Source organism: Bufo bufo, chromosome 2 (genome assembly GCF_905171765.1).
Source record: "Bufo bufo chromosome 2, aBufBuf1.1, whole genome shotgun sequence".
Lineage (NCBI taxonomy): Eukaryota > Metazoa > Chordata > Amphibia > Anura > Bufonidae > Bufo > Bufo bufo.
This window is the reverse complement of record NC_053390.1, coordinates 440691966-440714767: the sequence shown is the minus strand read 5'-3', so window position 1 is coordinate 440714767 and position 22802 is coordinate 440691966. Positions and strand designations below refer to the sequence as shown.

Below are 22802 nucleotides of genomic sequence, written 5' to 3'. Positions count from 1 at the left end.
GAAGTAATGAGGCATTAATCCAGGGCTCGAAATACACACATTATCATACAGCAGGCATATGGTTGATATCGGCCACAGAATACATACATGCATTGTGCAATGTCAAAGGAGATGAGTGCCACTCTCCGCATACCTTGTGAAACTTTTGTGGACATTTTCTGTGAATAAATACAATTTTTTCCATACTCACAGCGTGATTGACCAATTATTTCCATTGACCTAGTGTAGGTGCTCTATCAGCCATCCATCTCAGAGCAATGGCTTTTCTAGCAAAGAATAGAGTCTCACTCAAGAAAACCCTGTGGTGATGTCCCCAAACCTCTTCATCTAATATTCCAAGAACACAGCTTTTAGGGCATAACGGCACTGCAGTGGGAACCATAGTTGACAGCACCTCTATTACTGCTTTCCAGAAGCTTTTTAAATATGTGCAATCCCACATGAGATGCCAGAAATCAGCACCATCCTGCAGGCATCTATTGTGTGATATTCTGCCCATTTTGTGTAGTCTAGTAGGAGTGAGATAACTTCTGTGCAAGATAAACAGCTGGATCAGCCTGTTAATTGATGGCGAGACCCTTGTTGGAGCCATCTGGGCTTCATTCCAGTCATCAGCCGTTAGGGAAGGTATTGAGTTTCTCCACTTCCCCTCAACAGCAAGAGGGTTCATCAGCATTCGATTGTTGAGCAGATGCGTATAAAGCACAGAAATAATACCTCTCGGACCCTGTGATCTTAAAACATAGGCTTGTCCCATATCGGTATATCATCCGGGAGATCCTTAAACGATTGCATCTTGGCAGCACTCCATACCTGGTGGGCCAATTTGTGTATAGGGAGCAAGCGCGTAGGAACGGAGCGTGATCCTTCCAGTACTGGCCACAGGGAGGTCATGCTTAAATATTCCCTGAGGTAGTATTCTGCATTTGGCAATTCTGACGTTAGAATCCAGGGGATTAAGAATATCAACTTACCAGCTAAATAGTATAGGAAGAAATCAGGCAGGGCAGCACCACCCTCTAGCTTGGATCTCTGCAGGAGATTAAGGGAAAGTTTCCGTCTAGACTCCCCCCAGATGAAATTAGCCACCAGTGAATGGATGCGACCAAAGAAACCCTGTGATACCGGTGTGCATGCATGCGCTAGGAGGTATAGCCCTTTAGGTAAGAGGATAATTTTAACCCCCCATGGTTGATAACGGTAGGGTCCTCCATATTCTGAATTTATCAGTGAACAGGGGTTCCAGGGGTGCTATATTTAATGAATATGCCAATTGGGGGTCCCTGGTAATCCCAATTCCCAAATACTTGAAGTGGTCTACAACCGGCAAGTTACAGTATTGCGAGGGCCACGTATGTGTCCATAGGGGCATAAGTGCTGATTTCATCCAATTTATGTGCAAACCCGAGTATTCCCCGAACCTTTCTATTATGTCAATTGCTCTGGGGAGCGTAGTGTCAGGTTCATCCATAAAGAGAAGGAGATCATCCACGTATAGTCCAACTTTATCTGTTCTGTCTCCCATGCACACCCCTTTAAAGACCTGATCCTGCCTGACTCTTAAGGCAAGATGTTCTATCGCTATGGCGAACAAAAGCGGCAACAGGGGGCATCCTTGCCTAGTGCCTCTATGTAGTTTAAAGGACTCCGAGAGCGATCCGTTCACCAGTATGTTAGCTTTGGAAAGTTGGTATAATATCTCCACCCATTTGACGAACTTAGGGCCAAATCCAAAACTCTGTAACACTTCTATTAAGTACACCCACTCCACTGAATCAAAGGCTTTGGCTGTGTCCAGCGAAGCCAAGACCCAGTGCTTGTCCCTTACCACACCTATCTGCACAATGGCCTGCGCTCTCCTGATGTTATCAGATGTCGACATACCCAATATAAATCCTGACTGATCATTATGTACTATAGTGATTACCTTGTTTAATCTAGTATCCAGTAGTCTTGAGTATTTTATAATCTAGGTTCAGGAGCGATATCAGTCTAGAAGACCCACACTCCAAAGGGTCTTTATCTGGCTTCAGGATCACCACTATAGTAGCATCATACATAGATTCTGGTAGCTTATGCCTTTGCTGAGCAGCAAGGTATAGCTTAAGAAGTTCGGGCCCCAATACGTCAGCAAATTTAGTGTACACTTCTACCGGGATCCTGTCAGGGCCTGGCGCTTTGCCCGCTGGCAGCTCCGTTATTGCCATTTGAATTTCGTCTAGTGAAATATCAGCCTCTAGTAGGTTCCTATCCTCATCACTAAGCTGGGGATGCGCTACCTGCGCTCAATAAAGCCCCAACTCCTGGGTGGTGTAGTGAGCCGCGGACTTGTAGAGATCTTGGTAGAACCCCTTAAAGCATTCCAGTATATCGCCGACTGATTCTACCACCGCGCCCTCAGAGTTCTTTATTCTGATGACCGGAGGGGACATACTATTACTACGTACAATGTGAGAAAGCAATTTACCTGCCTGATTGCCCGATTCAAAGGATTGCTGCTTTAAAAAGAATAATTTACGCTCACTCTTTTCCCTGCGGTGCATCATGTAGAGCCTTCCTTTAAGCATCCAATCCTGCCTATTCAGAGGGATTAGACCTGAAGGAGTTCTCTGCCTCCTTGCAATTAGCATGTAATTCCAGTTCTTTGCGTGCCGAATCTCTTTTGATATAGGATATGGATGATTTGAGGCATCCCCTCAAATAGGCTTTCAATGTCTCCCAGAGTAACAAATCGTCCGTCATCTCATCCTGCACGTCCAGAAATATCTGAAGCTGATCAGGAATTCTATCGTTCGTGGTCATAAGAGACAACCAGAATGGATGAACACGCACTTTGGCACTCTGTTTGATACCATCGTAAAGTCTAAGTTGAGCAAAAAACGGTGCATGGTCCGAGGGCCCCTGTGATCCATATCCAATATCTTTGAGATCTGTGTATACTGCGGCACTGCCAAGAAGATAATCGATTCTGGACAGTGCGCCCCTGGCTGGAGTGAAGCAGGAGTACTCCCTCTGAAGTGGATGCCGCAGTCTCCACATATCTAGCCATCCAAGTTCTTTAATCATTCTAGATAGGTTAGTGGCGTGCTGAGTGTGCTCACCCTCTCTCCCCGCTGAGTGAAATCTATCCATGTCTTCATGCATCACTAAATTAAAATCCCCCATGCAGAGGAGTTTAGCATTGGGATATTGCGCAGCGAAGCTCATCACCACCTGGAATATGGTTATAGTGGCAGGGGGGTGTTTATATATATTAACCACAACATATGGAGCACAATTGATGAATGCATACACAAGAATATACTGCCCCTCAGGATCTACCACTGATTGCTGGACTTCCCATCTAATGTTCTTGTGAACAAGTATAGCTACTCCTCTGGAGTGCGTTGATCCAAACACATTCAGAGACTACTGGACCCATGGCTTCTTAATTCTATTGCCTGTTTCTGGCGTCAGGTGGGTTTCCTGCAATCCCAAGATATGGGGGTTGTATTGCCAGAGATGAGAGAATACAGCAATCCTTTTCCTAGGGCTGCCCAATCCCCTTACATTCCAAGATACAACATTTAAATCTGCCATTTGTGTTTCAGCAGCCTATTCTCCAGACAAACCAACACCCCACCTCCAGGAAGATCAGGACCCGTTTCCTCAGACCTTCTCTTGCATACCCTCTGCGTTGCAATATTGTGATTAGTGTACCATGCCTTTAACAGAATAAACAGTATATAACTTAATTGTAGAGTAACAGATAATTGAATGAACCTATAGATGATGACATCACTGCCATCCTGTACTATGGCTAAGTTACCGGAGACCTGCATAGTGCAATATGATGTTAAACCTATGCAGGTGTCTGCTCAACCCCGTAGGAATAGGATAATACTGGATAATGCGTGCACATGTAACAATAATATAAAGGAGAGAAGGGATGAAGCAATGAGGGGTAGGATAAAAAAAAAAAGAAAAGGGTAATGGCGTCTCCACCAACACATCAACATGAAATACTGTAAGCTCAATCACGTCACTAGTATAAGCTGAGGGAATTCCTCCCTAGTCCCGGACAATGATGTAAAAGTCAGCGGAACGCATCTAGCAGGCAAGTGTATCAGTGCGAACAGGATACTTGCGGCATCTGCGGTGGTAAAAGTATCAGCGAGGGCCTGGACGGCTTGGCCTCTTCCGCCTCCTTAGGATCCACAAACAAGACAAGTCTTCTCTCCATCTATCACCCGAAGACGTGCCGGATAGGCCATGGAATATTGCAGGTTCAGATCATGGAGTCGACGCTTAACAGAGATGAAGGTGGCTCTTTTCTTTTGCAGCTCAGCTGAAAAATCAGGAAACAGCGATATATTCGCACTTTCATGTTTGATGTCGCGCTTGTTCCTTGCTTGACTTAGAGATCTTATCCTATCTTTCCAATTAAGCATTCGCGCCAATAGGGGCCGAGGGAGAGGCCTGGCGGGGACCCGATGCGCTCTTTCAACGGCGTAGGCGCCAGAAAATGGCGCTTCAGGAAATTGTGCCTTGAACCAAAGTTCCAGAAAAGTAGCCGGATCTGAGCCCTCCGCTCTCTCTGGTAGCCCCAGGATCCTGACGTTGTTACGTCGGGCTCTGTTCTCAAGGTCATCACACTTTTGCTGCCGTAAGCTCACAGACCTCTCCACATCATGCACTCTGCTTGCAAGTGGCCTAGTAAGATCTTCTAGAGCCGAGACCCTGTCTTCTGTATGATGCACACGCTCCCTGAGCTGCTGCACATCTTGCCTCAGCAGGCCCAAATCCACCTTCACTTCCTCTATTTTGCAGGTAAGCGATGTCTGGCAGGTGGAGATTGCTGTGCTGGTTACCTCTGGCTTCCCCGATCCTTCCGCCTCTGTCTGATGTGCAGCTTAACCTCGCGTGACCGCCGCTCGCGGTCTAGCAGGAGCGGCGGCACCATTTTGGGCCTCTTGCCTCACATATTCTTTAAGCTTTTCAGCCGCTGACTGCGCCTTGCTGGGGCCCATCATCGACTTCCCAGGTCTTCTCTTCCTCCTCTGCACCTGCCACTCGATGTTCGGAGCAACCAGTATGTCAGGATGTTGCAGGATTCAGTACGGGGTACGGAGAAGACTTCAAGTGCGTGCACTCATGTCGGCAGTTAGCCACGCCCCCCACTAATACTCTTTAACCGTCTCCGGACCGCCTAACGCAGGATCGCGTTCCGGAGGTGGCAGCTCCAGGCAGAGTCACGCATCTATGAGTCATCTCGCGAGACGCGAGATTTCCTGTAGGCGCACATGTTCACAGGATCGGAAGGTGAGCGAGTGGATCTACAGCCTGCCAGTGGCGATCGTTCGCTGGCAGGCTGTAGATGCGATTTTTTTTAACCCCTAACAGGTATATTAGACGCTGTTTTGATAACAGCGTCTAATATACCTGCTACCTGGTGCTCTGGTGGTCCCTTTTGCTTGAATCGACCACCAGAGGACACAGGCAGCTCAGTAATAAGTAGCACCAAACACCACTACACACCCCCCCCCGTCACTTATTAACCCCTGATCACCCCCCCCCCCCCCCCCCCCTGTCATTGATCACCCCCCTGTAAGGCTCCATTAAGACGTCCTTATGTTTTTTTACAGATCCACGGATAGGATCCGCAAAACACATACGGACGTCTGAATGGAGCCTTACAGGGGGGTGATCAATGACAGGGGGGTGATCACCCCATATAGACTCCCTGATCACCCCCCTGTAAGGCTCCATTCAGACATTTTTTTTGGCCCAAGTTAGCGGAAATTGTTTTTTTTTTTTTTTCTTACAAAGTCTCATATTCCACTAACTTGTCTCAAAAAATTAAATCTCACATGAACTCACCATACCCCTCACGGAATCCAAATGTGTAAAATTTTTTAGACATTTATATTCCAGACTTCTTCTCACGCTTTAGGGCCCCTAAAATGCCAGGGCAGTATAAATACCCCACATGTGACCCCATTTCGGAAAGAAGACCCCAAGGTATTCCGTGAGGGGCATATTGAGTCCATGAAAGATTGAAATTTTTGTCCCAATTTAGCGGAAAGGGAGACTTTGTGAGAAAAAATAAAAAATAAAAATCAATTTCTGCTAACTTGTGCCAAAAAAAAATAAAAATTCTATGAACTCGCCATGCCCCTCATTGAATACCTTGGGGTGTCTTCTTTTCAAAATGAGGTCACATGTGGGGTATTTATACTGCCCTGACATTTTAGGGGCCCTAAAGCGTGAGAAGAAGTCTAGGATCCAAATGTCTAAAAATGCCCTCATAAAAGGAATTTGGGCCCCTTTGCGCATCTAGGCTGCAAAAAAGTGTCACACATGTGGTATCTCCGTACTCAGGAGAAGTTGGGCAATGTGTTTTGGGGTGTCATTTTACATATTTCTCTCACCCAGCATGGGTATATGTAAAATGACACCCCAAAACACATTGCCCAACTTCTCCTGAGTACGGTGATACCAGATGTGTGACACTTTTTTGCAGCCTAGGTGGGCAAAGGGGCCACATTCCAAAGAGCACCTTTCGGATTTCACAGGGCATTTTTTACACATTTTGATTTAAAACTACTTCTCACACATTAGGGCCCCTAGAATGCCAGGGCAGTATAACTACCCCACAAGTGACCCAATTTTGGAAAGAAGACACCCCAAGGTATTTCTTGATGGGCATAGTGAGTTCATGGAAGTTTTTATTTTTTGTCAAAAGTTAGTGGAATATGAGACTTTGTAAGGAAGAAAAAAAAAAAAAAAAAAAAAATTTTCCGCTAACTTGTGGCAAAAAATAAAAAGTTCTATGAACTAACTATGCCCATCAGCGAATACCTTAGGGTGTCTACTTTCCGAAATGGGGTCATTTGTGGGGGTTTTCTACTGTCTGGGCATTGTAGAACCTCAGGAAACATGACAGGTGCTCAGAAAAGGCAGAGCTGCTTCAAAAAGCAGAAATTCACATTTTTTTACCATAGTTTGTAAACGCTATAACTTTTACCCAAACATTTTTTTTTTTTTATCAGACATGTAGAACAATAAATTCAGAGAAAAATTTATATATGGATGTCGTTTTTTTTGAAAAATTTTACAACTGAAAGTGAAAAAAGTAATTTTTATGCAAAGAAAATAAAATAAAATCTGTAAATTTCGATTAATAAACAAAAAAAGTAAAAATGTCAGCAGCAATGAAATACCACCAAATGAAAGCTCTATTAGTGAGAAGAAAAGGAGGTAAAATTCATTTGGGTGGTAAGTTGCATGACCGAGCAATAAATGGTGAAAGTAGTGTAGTGCAGAAGTGTAAAAAGTGGCCTGGTCATTAAGGGTGTTTAAGCTAGGGGGGCTGAGGTGGTTAAAGAAGCACTCTGTTTATTTTATATTGTTGTCCCCGCTTGAATACTAATATTGCATAGGGTAGCGCAATAATTAAGCTTTCCAGCCACTGTATCATAGTATTATAAGCCATCAGTATCTTTAGTGTGGACAGGTAATCAGTCTCTCTATGAGACTGACATTGAGGTTTTCATTCATATGAATAGAGAAAATGAATTCCAGACAACTCTAAAGATGCTGTGTGAATTGCCTAATCAGGAAAAAGGCAGCCTGCAATGTAGCCTAAAGCTTTACGACACAGGAGCCAGTAGGCTCAGTCATTGCACTACCCTATGACTTATGTAATATTTAATAGGGACACACAAAAAAATCCTATAATATTTTTAAGCTGATATGTTCTATTAATGACCCCCCAGCGATCATGTAAACAGAGGTCTCTAGTTCCCCCTGTGAATAGAGCAGTAGTGCAAATGCATTACCCCCATGCACTCACCTCTATGGGACTGCTGGATATAGCAGAGTGCATTACTTGGCAGTCACATAGAAGTAAAAGGAGTCTTGGTCATGCATGTTCACCAATTTTCCATTCACACAGGGAATAGGGGAGCCTTGCTCTTATGAATGCTAGGGAACCTAGTGCTCAGACCCCCACCGATCATACACTTACCTGTATCCCCTATATTGTATATAGGGGATAAACATTTGTTGTGTGCAAACCTTTTTAAAATCAATGTACATAGTTTTATTATATAATTTTAATGTGAGCACCTGTGGGTGGAGTCTAATGGTACTGATATCCGTTTATAAACTTGATGTTTGTGTGTTAATATATGTCTTACCAGAGGTCTTGAATGGTCCAAGTATTGCTTATATTATGTTTCGGTGCCTTTGGGAATAGAGCTATAATTTCAGGGTGAATTTGAGTCTGGTGCCTTGGACAACTGGTTCAAATACAACACATGGACATGCACGCTGGGAACTCACAAACAGACAGCCGCGCCATTTCAGATAGGTGTGTATCTTTCAAGCAAGTCATTATTTCTGCCAACTGCAAAATGCATTGATATGTTTAACTCCTTGAACTGATAAAGTTTGCAGAATAAACACATAACCCTATTCAAGGCTGATGCACCATGATAAAAAAAAGGGTTACTTTATTAATTACACTAAAATGATAACTTGTGATTCAAATCCGTTTGTTTTAGACAGTGACTTCACACTCTGCACTCTCCTCCTCTTCCTCTAGAAGACTGTAAGAGGCATGACTCTGAAATGGGCGCTGAAGAGGGTGAGCGAGCAGTCTTGCCATACAATTGTGAAGCTCCAGAGCGGGTCCTGTTATCGACACCTCATATTTGTAACTTGTGCCTTTAGTATCCAAACTGCTGAAGAAGCCAAATACATCCTGCCAAAGAGACATTCATATATGCAGTAAATTAACAGTGGGAAGACATACCATTTAGAAGCACTACTGTGAACTCCCAATTTAAAATGTTTGGAAAAATAACACACTTGATGTTTCGCCGTATACACCAGTAGGTCAACCTCGTGCCACCAGAACCGTTCTGACCACTTTCACTCATGGACTCCACAAGACCTCTGAAAGTGTCCAGTTGTATCTGGCAGCAAAACATTACCAGTAGAACCTTTAAGTCCTGTAGGTTGCGAGATTGAGACCAAGTCAACACTTGGAACTCTTTCTCAGGTTTCTAAAATTATTACTGAACACTTTGGGCCAGATTTATCATTACTCTGACAGCTCACTCCACTTTAACATATGGCTAAAGTCAGTTTTAGCCAAGTCAGATTTATGATCGGCCCTTTAAGACTGTAATAAATGTGGTTTGACGGTAGCAGTTTATCCGTCAGTAAGCAGCTTTACGAAAAAGTCGCAAGTTTTTATGAAAAAGTCGCACGTTTTTATGAAAAAGTCGCACGTTCTATTAAAAAGTCTCATAAGATAAGCATGGTCCTCACTGGAGTGAAATTGCGACTTTTTTGCGACTTTTTAAATAGTCCCAATAGTAAATCTGTCTAGAGATTCATTTACATAAGAAAACACGCCCACTTTCAGAAAACTGGCGAGCATAGTGCAGAGCAGAAAAAAGTCGCAAATTTGTGCGCAGTTTTAGCGTTTGGGACTTTTTTTGGGACTTTTTCACTCCATTATTCTGACCTGAGCTAATGATAAATCTGGCCCTTTGTGTGTGTGGCAGGGAGCATTATCCTGCTAAAAGATACCATTACCATCATGGAGTGTACTTGGTCTGCAACAATGTTTAGGTAGGTGGTAAGTGCCAAATGGGTAAATGAGGTCAATATGCAACATGCTGCAACTACAAAGCAGCAATCACAGAGAAACCAACACTGCTGGATTTTTGGCTACATGTGTGACTTTGCCATGTTTTTACAGCCAAATCACAGTTCTATAATAGTAGACATCAAGCTGCACACTTGCTGTTGTGCCACACATGTCTCAGTGTAGCCCCAATCTACATGTCAGGATCCAAGCTTTCCCAGCATCACATGGCCTCTTTTGGCTTGCATTCTTCCTATGACATATCCTACACACATCCGGCCATCCAAAGGATGTAAAAGAAAATGTGGTTTATCAGACAGGTCTTCCATTGCGCCATGGTCCTATTCTGATGCTCACACGCCTATTGTAGGTGCTTTATGATGTGGGCAGAGGTAACATGGACACTGTAAAAGGTCTGTGGACAGCCCCATATGCACCAAGGAGCCTCCCTAATCGGCACAATCAGAGGGGAGTGGAGGGTCATCTCCTATAGAAACTGATAAATGACAACTATAGGATAATCATGGTCTTAAAGAGTACACCTACAAAGTAGTTAAATTAAAAGCCAGGTTACTGTAAAACTACAGAGCCAAGGCATGCCCTCATACGCTGTATGGTGCTGCCATAATACAGGGTTATTGCCCGATAGAAGTGGTGCTTTTAGGGCAGAGAACCATGGTAAACAAGCATCAACAGAAGCATGCCACATTTCCTTTTTTATCTTAACACAGAATCTGATAGAAGAAAACCCTCTGTATGAAAATCGTATAGGAGCCCCACTCCGACCCCTACAACTTGGGAGTTTAATTGGAGCCGTAATACGGCCACACAAGGCCTTACAATCACTTAGGTTTTAAAAATCCCACTTTTAATTTGTGCAAAGATTCAGTTATACATAAATCAAAGCAATCTGGATGATGGAGAATACACTTACTTTCCAGCTTATATCTTCCTCATCACACCCATTATGGATGTACACAACATCAAAGAAAAAATATGGGCACTGCAGCATTTTCTGTAAGAGAAAATCAAGATTATGATTGCAATGTATGGCTTTATTCCTGAGACACGAGGCGCACAAGCAGAAAACGGAAGAGCTTTCACATAGAGCACAGATCTTTACCTTCATGGCTTCTGTCAGTGTGAGTGAAGGCTGTGAAGCTGGGCGGCTGTAGATCAAGATTATCCTCACTACATAAGGCGGGGGAATAGTCTGCACATTATCTGTAACTGGAAATTCTGTTCTGTGTTGTCTGCATAAAAATGTAGACTGAATTACCATCATAAATAAGTGATCCAATCCTCCACCCTTAGGACTTCAGACTGCAGTATTATATGCCTAACCTTTAAAATTAGACTTTATAACAAAACTACCTACCAGACTCTTGTACTCCCCTATTATTCTGGCCAAATAAATACATTTACTATAAAAAGTTGACACTACCACTACACACTCTTAAGACCCCCCCCCACCCCATGCACATTAGACATGTGTATATGGCCCTCCTAACTGTCCCTCGACAGATGATGATGGGGAGGAGAAAGGATCGGGCACTTAGAATTCTTTTGTTATCCTGGGAGAAAATCTGCCACCAAAAGATGTCTGGCAGCAGGTTTTTCCTTTCTTACCACTAAAAATACATACAACGACCTCTGAACCAACAGTGTATGGGGGAGAGGAGATAACCGTTGGCTGAACAATGTTTGTCGGACAGCTGTTGAAGGTTTATGAGCACCTTAAAGGCTACCTGCAAATGGGTGTAGGTCAACGTGCAGAAGATCGGTACAGATTTCTGTGCGTTTCTGCACCCAAACCACACAAAGAAAAAACTCTCTACCAGTGGTTTTTGGTGTGGATTAGATGCGGTTTTGCAGCAGATCTCACCTTTCATTAGAGAAGAGTGAAATCCGCAGACAAAACTGCAAACATAATTGACATGGTGCGGAATTTTAAATCTGCAATGCAGGCCAATTTCGACCCAGAAAAAAATCTGCAAAGTATACATGAGATTTGTTTAATCTCATACATATTGCTGGTACTGTACTACGCTGCGGTTTTTCCGCACAGGAGTATTCCGCAACGTCTCCAGGTGTCCCAACGGTGTGTCAGACCGTGTGTGTGATAGAGGAATGCAAATGTTTTTTTATCAATTTTTTTTTCTTCATGAATGTCCAGGAGGAATAACAGACACACCACAGGCACAATAGATTTCTAAGAAACAATGTCCCAGAACTATATTTTCATGGGCATACACTTATTTACTAATAAGTGATTGATAAGTGCTGTAATTCTGCAGTGTACCACTGCCGATCAGCTGTTCTGTGTAGCTCCGATGCCAAAAGTTGGTGCAATCACTTAAAAAAGGCTGGACAATCCCTTTAAGCAATTCTTGCTTCAAAGCGATTACGTGTTTATAAGTGTTATCTAAACTTTGAGGGTTATATTAATAACTTACATTAAGTTAAAAAGGCCTTCAAGGTCTGTACAACCGAATTAAGGAAACATGATACAACTGCAGTCAAGCTCTGTTCAGATCAGTTTTTGACAGGAGCCACAATGTTTTGTAGAGTCCATCACACAGGGGACACCAGTGGCGACTGACAGACCCTCTTGACTTACAGTTAACTTGTAACATTCTATTGGAAAAACGGCGCTGCACGCAACAAACTTTTTCTCAGCAAACATAGTGGAATCTGTAATGGGGTTCTAATTGCCAAATAAGTATTACTACTCCCCTTGTCAAAGGGGTGTGTCCCTGCTCAGCAGTCTGCCACTGCCAACAATGACTGAACACTGTCAGACTGAGCAGGAACACACACCCAACTGGTAACACCAAATTGGCAATTCACTGATAAACTTTTAGTAGGAATAACAGATGCACTGTACAATATAGAATCATAATTATAGATGAGCGAATTTGAAATTCGTTCACACTTCATTTGTTGGTAAAAGATGAATTGCATTATGGATTCCGTTACCACGGATCATAACGCAATTCTATGACGGAATGCCTTTAGAGGCATTCCGTTATTTATTCCGTCAAAATAGAAGTCCATGGGCTGCAAAGCGAATCCGCTCCATTTCCGTTATGCAGGAGAGGACTCCCCTGTCATTAAAAGGCATTCTGTTATGCGTTTCGTCAGACCATGGTAACAGAATCCATAACGCAATTCACCTTTTTCCAACAAACGAGTTTCAAAATATGAAATTCGCTCATCTCTAATCATAATAAAAGGTTGTATACATAGGATACATTTATTTACTGTCAGGAGTGGTGACAGGTCCTTTTTAACTATTACAAGACATGTTTTCAGAAACATTTACCTACTTTGCTTAGAAAAAGAATTCTAAATATGTGGGATACAAGATTTGCATTTTTTTTTAGACTAAGGGCAGCAGCTGCATGGAGTCTGTACATTCTTCCCATGTTTGTATGGGTTTCTCCCCCACTGAAAAAACATACTAATATGTTCATTGGATTGTCTGGCCTTGGAGCCAACAACCCCTAGGCTACGGACGTGTGCCTCTCAACATAAAAAAAAAAAGACTTATCTGTCCGCAGTCCTGCTGCTGCTCCGGTCTCTGCAGGACCAGAAAGCAGCAAGGTCCCATGACCATGATGGTCAGTCACAGGCTTTAGCGGTAACAGTGGGTTGAATGCTTTGTCACAGCCCGAGCTGTTGCGAGGACACGAAGCATCTGGGAACGGAGCAGCAGGGAGACCACGAATAAGTGAGTCTTTTTTTGTATGTCCGTAGACAACCACTTTAATTGGCTTCTGCTGAAACGGACAGTGTCAATGTGTGTGTTTTATAGAAAATTTACCGTAGATGTGTGGAATATGTTCCACTGTATAATCATCAGGAAATAAAAAATAACAAAAATGTCTGATCCTAAAAGAAAATTTTATAAGGGCTGGAAAGTGTTCACTGGCCATTCAGTGGCCTTAGCAATGATGGGTCACCACGCGACCACAGATGGGACATCACACTTCAGGTCCACAGGTGACTGGAAGGATTGGGGACACAACCCCCTGTACTGGAAAAAAGTGGTGTTGAGTAGGTGAGCGCCATTTTTCTTTATTTTAAACACTTTCCCGGTCCTTATTAAATTTGCCTTTTCCGTCGGACAACTCCTTTAGGCAACAGATAAAAAACGTAAAGGATACTGAATGATTCACAGACGTTGGTCTCCAGATCATAAAGGCAGCTACAGACTTCCCGGGGGTCTGAAGTAAATCCAGAGAGCTTGAAAATATTAAAGTATAGAAACCACTTAGCAGCAAAAAAAATTGTAATTATAAACAAAGTCAGCAATGCTAAAATCAACCAGGACATCTTTTACCAACCACAAGTGTTAGTGAATATAATTACATAGATATACCGCTATCTATCTCTCTATCTACATACAGTTGCAAGAAAAAGTATGTGAACCCTTTGGAAGGATATGGGTTTCTGCACAAAGTGGTCATAAAATGTGATCTGATCTTCATCTAAGTCACAACAATAGACAATCACAGTCTGCTTAAACTAATAACACACAAAGAATTAAATGTTACCATGTTTTTATTGAACACACCATGTAAACATTCACAGTGCAGGTGGAAAAAGTATGTGAACCCCTAGACCAGGGCTGGCCAACCTGCGGCTCTCCAGCTGTTGTCAAACTACAACTCCCACCATTTCCTGCTGTAGGCTAATAGCTGTAGGCAGACTGGGCATGCTGGGAGTTGTAGTTTTGCAACAGCTGGAGAGCCGCAGGTTGGCCAGCCCTGCCCTAGACTAATGACATCTCCAAGAGCTAATTGGAGTGAGGTGTAAGCCAACTGGAGTCCAATCAATGAGATAAGATTGGAGGTGTTGGTTAGAGCTGCCCTGCCCTATAAAAACACACACCAGTTCTGGGTTTGCTTTTCACATGTTTTTATTGAACACTCCATGTAAACATTCACAATGCAGGTGGAAAAAGTATGTGAACCCTTGGATTTAATAACTGGTTGAACCTCCTTTGGCAGCAATAACTTCAACCAAACGTTTCCTGTAGTTGCAGATCAGACGTGCTCAACGGTCAGGAGTAATTCTTGACCATTCCTCTTTACAGAACTGTTTCAGTTCAGCAATATTCCTGGGATGTCTGGTGTGAATCACTTTCTTGAGGTCATGCCACAGCATCTCAATCGGGTTGAGGTCAGGACTCTGACTGGGCCACTCCAGAAGGCGTATTTTCTTCTGTTTAAGCCATTCTGTTGTTGATTTACGTCTATGCTTTGGGTCGCTGTCCTGTTGCAACACCCATCTTCTGTTGACTTCAGCTGGTGGACAGATGGCCTTAAGTTCTCCTGCAAAATTTCTTGATAAACTTGGGAATTCATTTTTCGTTCGATGATAGCAATCTGTCCAGGCCCTGACGCAGCAAAGCAGCCCCAAACCATGATTCCCCCACCACCATACTTCACAGTTGGGATGAGGTTTTGATGTTGGTGTGCTGTGCCTCTTTTTCTCCACACATAGTGTTGTGTGTTTCTTCCAAACAACTCAACTTTGGTTTCATCTGTCCACAGAATATTTTGCCAGTACTGCTGTGGAACATCCAGCTGCTCTTGTGCAAACTGTAAACGTGCAGCAATGTTTTTTTTGGACAGCAGTGGCTTCCTCTGTGGTATCCTCCCATGAAATCCATTCTTGTTTAGTGTTTTACGTATAGTAGATTCGCTAACAGGGATGTTAGCATATGCCAGAGACTTTTGTAAGTCTTTAGCTGACACTCTAGGATTCTTCTTCACCTCATTGAGCAGTCTGCGCTGTGCTCTTGCAGTCATCTTTACAGGACGGCCACTCCTAGGGAGAGTAGCAGCAGTGCTGAACTTTCTCCATTTATAGACAATTTGTCTTTCCGTGGACTGATGAAGAGCAATGCTTTTGGAGATACTTTTATAACCCTTTCCAGCTTTATGCAAAAATTCTTAATCGTAGGTCTTCTGAGAGCTCTTTTGTGCAAGGCATCATTCACATCAGGCAATGCTTCCTGTGAAAAGAAAACCCAGAACTGGTGTGTGTTTTTATAGGGCAGGACAGCTGTAACCAACACCTCCAATCTCATCTCATTGATTGGACTCCAGTTGGCTGACACCTCACTCCAATTAGCTCTTGGAGATGTCATTAGTCTAGGGGTTCACATACTTTTTCCACCTGCACTGTGAATGTTTACATGGTGTGTTCAATAAAAACATGGTAACATTTAATTCTTTGTGTGTTATCAGTTTAAGCAGACTGTGATTGTCTATTGTTGTGACTTAGATGAAGATCAGATCACATTTTATGACCAATTTGTGCAGAAATTCATATAATTCCAAAGGGTTCACATACTTTTTCTTGCAACTGTATGTACACACTTTTCTTTTTTTCTGACCCTGTAAATTTGGATTTTGTGTGTGACACTAAGAATACTCCTACGGGTATTATTATGCTTTTGAAGGTCATGAGTAATGGATTACTATAATAAATAAGAAGAAGTAGTCCTCTTTACTAGTCGTACATAACGTTGGTTCAAAAAAGGGGATCCAAAGAAGTTTTACACACAAATTTTATTTTTTTAGCTTGGGGCAATAGAAGCCTAACATTGAGACCTGTCACCACACAATGCAATGCAATGCAATGCAATCGGAAAGCACCATATTATAGAGCAGGAGAATCCGAGCAGATTGATACATATATTTTGGGAAAAGAATCAGTAAAACCTGTAATTTATACAGTTATATCTTAGCTTTTTCCACCTCCTGTAAACAGCTATCGGTACAGGAGAGAGGAGTAACCAGTGACTGACCGCTATCTCTGTATACACACACAATGCTCTCAATCACTGTTGACACCTCTCCCCTGTACAGATTTTTTTTTTTTTTTTTTTTGCAGCCCTGCGAAAAACTAACACACCAACAACTGGTATAAACATAAATGACAGGTTTTACTGAATATTTTCCCACACAAATATATATCGATCTACTCGGCTTTTCCAGCCCTATAACATAATGCTTTCAGACTGCATTGTATTTTGCGCTTACAGGTCCTCCACCTGTATATCATCTAGACTGAAGTATATAGCAATCCTCACACTAGTCCCCTTGTAGGACTAGTGCATCTTTATCAAGGTAAAGAAGTACCGTAATCTCTTAAAGGGAATGCATCACCAGAAAATGATTGTTTAAATGAAGTATGTTAAACATTTTTTTTGACCATATTTGCTGATGTTTTGCCTATTTCGCATAGCTATGACCTATATTATAAATAATCCCAAAATCTTGCCCTTTTCCATACCGGTCAACTTTTGAAAAGCCCAAGGAGGGCTACACATGTTGTGGCAAATTTTATTGACACCAAGCCACACGCCCCAATCCTGCCCAGTCTCTTTAGTGCCCCACACTGAGGTTATTCCCCCTAAGTGCCCACACACAGTAGTTAAGCCCTATTATTGCCCCCTTCATAATAGAATGCCCGTTTAGTGCCCTCACACAGAATTCATGCTCCCAAAGTGGATATATAAAAATAAATTACTCACCTGCCTCATTCTCCCGGTGAATGAAGAATATCCTGATCCGACAGCAGGTGCAACGTGGTGACGTCATCAGACCTGTTCTGGGAAGAAGAGAGCATTGGCTGATTCCTTGGCCGAGGAATGATTCCCAGCCTCTGTTCTCTTCCTACCAGCTCAGCAGGCGTGATGTGTTACCCATATCGTGCCTTCTGCTAGGGAGAGATATGGCCGGTGAATGGTGGAGCAGGGAGCTCAATGCTCCACCATTGCATTCAACTGTATCTACATCCTCAGGACACAGATACAGTTGAAATCTAGACAGCCACCAAAATCCAGGACTGTCTCCCCAGATCTGGGACAGTTGGAAGAGGCAATGAGGGCAGCAGCAGTCAGTGTGGGGCGTGTCTCCACAGTTAAGTAAACAGATTACAGGGAGCATAGCTAAGGCACAAAATGGGCCACTTAGAGCTATTTTTCTAATAAAAATGTATGATTTTAGTAATTAAAGTATATTACAAAAATGGTCAGTATCACTGCCCCTACAGATTACAAAAAATAGAAAAAGAATGACAGTTACACTTTAAGACAGAATGTCTAGACCTGCACCAAATTTATCACTGTAGCCCAAATTGGATGATAAATTTGGTGCAGTGCTTTAAACTTCTGTGTAACTCTACACAAACTATTGGTTTGGCTTAATTTGTGACAGAATTACATGCCAGAATTGTGGTCTAAAACGTTCCATCTTACGCCCCGGCCCCTTATTGAGCAAGGTGCAGAGTATTTTCTCAAAACTTGATTTTGAAGCAATTTATGACATTGTATCAGTGCACCTACATAGGAAAATGTAAGCCGATATGTTTCACTGCCTGGCTTTAAGAAGTAAAATCTCGGTGATACAGTGGGATGCGAAAGTTTGGGCAACCTTGTTAATCATCATGATTTTCCTGTATAAATCGTTGGTTGTTACGATAAAAAATGTTAGTTAAATATATCATATAGGAGACACACACAGTGATATTTGAGAAGTGAAATAAAGTTTATTGGATTTACAGAAAGTGTGCTATAATTCTTTAAACAAAATTAGGCAGGTGCATAAATTTGGGCACCACAAAAAAGAAATGAAATCAATATTTAGTAGATCCTCCTTTTGCAGAAATTACAGCCTCTAAACGCTTCCTATAGGTTCCAATGAGAGTCTGGATTTTGGTTGAAGGTATTTTGGACCATTCCTCCTTACAAAACATCTTTAGTTCATTCAGGTTTGATGGCTTCCGAGCATGCACAGCTCTCTTTAAGTCACACCACAGATTTTCAATTATATTCAGGTCTGGGGACTGAGATGGCCATTCCAGAACGTTGTACTTGTTCCTCTGCATAAATGCCTTAGTGGATTTTGAGCAGTGTTCAGGGTCGTTGTCTTGTTGAAAGATCCAGCCCCGACACAGCTTCAGCTTTGTCACTGATTCCTGGACATTGGTCTCCAGAATCTGCTGATACTGAGTGGAATCCATGCGTCCCTCAACTTTGACAAGATTCCCAGTCCCTGCACTGGCCACACAGCCCCACAGCATGATGGAACCACCACCATATTTTACTGTAGGTAGCAGGTGTTTTTCTTGGAATGCTGTGTTCTTCTTCTTCCATGCATAACGCCCCTTGTTATGGCTAAATAACTAAATTTTAGTTTCATCAGTCCACAGCACCTTATTCCAAAATGAAGCTGGCTTGTCCAAATGTGCTTTATCCCACCTCAAGCGGCACTTTTTGTGCTGTGGGCGGAGAAAAGGTTTCCTCTGCATCACTCTCGCATACAGCATCTCTTTGTGTAAAGTGCGCCGAATGGTTGAACGATGCACAGTGACTCCATCTGCAGCAAGATGATGTTGTAGGTCTTTGGTGCTGGTCTGTGGGTTGACTCTGACTGTTCTCACCATTCGTCGCTTCTGTCTATCCGAGATTTTTCTTGGTCTGCCACTTCGAGCCTTAACTTGAACTGAGCCTGTGGTCTTCTATTTCCTCAATATGTTCCTAACTGTGGAAACAGACAGCTGAAATCACTGAGACAGCTTTCTGTACCCTTCCCCTAAACCATGATGGTGAACAATCTTTGTCTTCAGGTCATTTGAGAGTTGTTTTGAGACCCCCATGTTGCTACTCTTCAGAGAAAATTAAAAAAGAGGAGGGAAACTTACAATTGACCCCCTTAAATACTCTCATATTTGGATTCACCTGTGTATGTAGGTCAGGGGTCACTGAGCTTACCAAGCCAATTTGAGTTCCAATAATTAGTTCTAAAGGTTTTGGAATCAATAAAATGACAACAGTGCCCAAATTTATGCACCTGCCTAATTTTGTTTAAACAATTATAGCACACTTTCTGTAAATCCAATAAACTTCATTTTACTTCTCAAATATCACTGTGTGTGTCTCCTATATGATATATTTAACTGACATTTTTTATCGTAACAACCAACGATTTATACAGGAAAATCATGACGATTAACAAGGTTGCCCAAACTTTCGCATCCCACTGTATATTCCCTTTAATATTGTAAGCCTATTATTCAGCTGCGTAACTGTTCCCTCGCGTAAAATATTAGCCTCATGTGCTTTCACCTACCCACATAGCTTCGTTATTTGCAACCACAAGTGCAAATTCATGTCTCTTGTCAATCTTGTGCTTGGTACGGACAAACATCTCAATCATTTTTTGTGAAGAATTGAGGGCATTGGTTTTGGCTCTAGGAGAAAAAAAAAAAAAAAAAGAAGAATACAGTACAAAGTCCAATCAAAGAACAAAAAAAAAACGAGTTCTGAAAACCCCTTCATAGAAAACCTACCCATTGAATGACTCCAGTTTCTGAGAGGACATTTCTTCTGACAAATCCAGGCAAATGATCTAAATGAGATAAGAAGAAATACAGCCAGTTTCTTACAGGACAACGTGACAAAATGCTATGACCCTCACACTGCTCCTCAGGCTTACATCAAATGCATCTATAGGCCTCCATTCATCTGATGTGTCCTTTTTGCTTCCACTAGGGCTGATATACAACCCCCCCCCCCCCCCCCCCGAAAAAAACAAACAAAAAAAACTACACATCTCACATGTGTGCATGTTTTAATGTGAAACCTATGGAAAACCTAGGCCACTGTATGCCTACACAACAGGAACTGAACTGAGTCTTCTCCTTTGTGAAAGTAAAGCAAATCAGCACCCCCCCAGTTTGGGGTCCTCCAATAAGGGCTCATGCACACGAATGTATTTTTTTCCTGCATTTTCAAAAAAATATATGAAAATGACTCCATATGTCCGTTCCACAAGAAAATAGAACATGTCCTATTGTCCACATTACGGAAAAGAATAGGACTGTTCTATTAGAGGCTGGCCATTCCACAAAATGTGGAATGCACACAACTGGTATCCGTGTTTTATCCGGTCGTATGCATGAGCCCTAAATGAAAGCTTGCCATGATAGATAGCTCTGTGTTCCTACCATACCTTACAATGCACTGCTCAGCAGCCAATGAACCTTCTTGAGAAGAATGTTAGGGTGCTCCATACAATTAACCAATGGGGAATCCTTTTATCTTCACAAAAATGTTCTGCAGCAGCTGGGATGGAAAAATGACTTGTCGCAGTAACAAGTACAAGCCACATGTCTACTTGCGTGGGCTAAGTTCACAGAAACCACTTGTCAACTCTCTATCCTAAGCACCATTGCTTTCTAAATACAACATTATCTGATGGATTACACACCACTTTTTCTGGGCAGTTCACTCTTGGAGTTTTGACTTGGAATTCCACAGGAGGAGGAAGGACACAACTTGGGGACGCAGTGACTGGTTGGGAAGCATCCTCTGCCTGTGCCGCTTCGCCCTCTCCCTCACTTCGGCTGCCTACTATAGGCTGTGGTGGCACTCCCCTGTCTTCAGCACCCTCAGGGTTGGACCGTGTACGAGGCCTCTGTTCCAGTGTTCTTTCGACATCATCTGCAGGTTCTGAGGTATCCATGTTACATGTCTCCTCTGCAGGGTTATCCAGCTTTGCAGACAGGTGTTGAACCAATAACCGAAGTCAAGAAAATGGGATACTGACCCTATAATTGCAAGATAAGTATGATCTAACATTGTGTAATTTACCAAATATACGCACACCTTACCTCATGTATCTTCATCTGAATCACATGTTTTATGATAGGAGTTCTCTGATTTTGTCGATTATCTTGACAACCCCAGGGGCCTGGGTCCATATTTGTTGCTTGGCAATGGGAAATATAGAAAATCGTCTGACCTGATATTCTGTGTCTGTATTTAGCTATTTCAATACACATGTTTAATGCCTCAGCAGCACAATATTCCAGGTTTGGGACTCAACATAAGAAATTTTAGGGATTGCCTGTGTTGCTTCAGGTTGCAATGCATGCTGGGAAGACGACGCGACACCTGCGGACTCCATCAGCCAGCTGCTGCCGAGCACCTTGCAGGAGAGGTAAGTATAATAACAGCGATTCTTCTGGGGGGGGGGGGGGGGGGGGGGGAATCTATTTGCAAAGGATGGCCATGGGGCTGATCTGATGGCACTGGCTCTGGGGGACATGTCTGATGATGGCTAATGCAATGGGGCTGATGGCACTGGGGGACATGTATGATGATGGCACTGGCTCTGAGGGAGATGTATGATGATGATGGCAAATGCTTTGGGGCTGATGGCATTGGCACTGGGCCCCTGGGGGACATGTATGATGATGATGGCACTGGCTCTGGGGGACATGTATGAAATTTGTGTTTTACTAACACTTAGACTTCATCTTTACATTGTTTGGAAAAAGATCTGTTACACAATACACATATTAAAAATTTATTGAAAAGTTTTGTAATTTGTATTTTTTTTATACATAAAAAAGAAAATAATATATCGCAATATATATATATTTTAGGCCATATCGCCCACCCCTACAGGTAACTGACTTAACCACTTAAGGACCACAGGTTTATACCCCCTAAAGACCAGGCCCTTTTTTACAAATCGGCACTACACTACTTTCACCGTTTATTGCTCGGTCATGCAACTTACCACCCAAATGAATTTTACCTCCTTTTCTTCTCACTAATAGAGCTTTCATTTGGTGGTATTTCATTGCTGCTGACATTTTTACTTTTTTTGTTATTAATCGAAATTTAACGATTTTTTTGCAAAAAAATGACATTTTTCACTTTCAGTTGTAAAATTTTGCAAAAAAAAACGAGATCCATATAGAAATTTTGCTCTAAATTTATAGTTCTACATGTCTTTGATAAAAAAAAAAATGGTTTGGGTAAAAGTTATAGCGTTTACAAACTATGGTACAAAAATGTGAATTTCCGCTTTTTGAAGCAGCTCTGACTTTGAGCACCTGTCATGTTTCCTGAGGTTCTACAATGGCCAGACAGTACAAACACCCCACAAATGACCCCATTTCGGAAAGTACACACCCTAAGGTATTCGCTGATGGGCATAGTGAGTTCATAGAACTTTTTATTTTTTGTCACAAGTTAGCGGAAAATGATGATTTTTTTTTTCTTTTTTTTTTCTTACAAAGTCTCATATTCCACTAACTTGTGACAAAAAATAAAAACTTCTATGAACTC

General features: G+C 42.4%; 1 protein-coding gene across 2 annotated transcripts in view; it reads right to left on the bottom strand.

Annotated features, from left to right (window-relative positions):
- Positions 1-8457: 8457 nt before the first annotated feature.
- BABAM1 (BRISC and BRCA1 A complex member 1) overlaps positions 8458-22802 on the bottom strand; it is a 47880-nt gene continuing 33535 nt past the window's right edge. For both annotated transcript variants that reach the window (XM_040417481.1, XM_040417482.1), the window contains exons 2-9: positions 20932-21271; positions 20012-20070; positions 19792-19912; positions 13810-13888; positions 12097-12121; positions 10764-10893; positions 10575-10655; positions 8458-8746 (exon numbers count right to left, since the gene is read on the bottom strand). In XM_040417481.1, the coding sequence (XP_040273415.1) occupies positions 8543-8746; positions 10575-10655; positions 10764-10893; positions 12097-12121; positions 13810-13888; positions 19792-19912; positions 20012-20070; positions 20932-21186 (954 nt within the window). In that variant the 5' untranslated portion in view covers positions 21187-21271 and the 3' untranslated portion in view covers positions 8458-8542. The remainder of the gene's footprint in view (positions 8747-10574; positions 10656-10763; positions 10894-12096; positions 12122-13809; positions 13889-19791; positions 19913-20011; positions 20071-20931; positions 21272-22802) is intronic.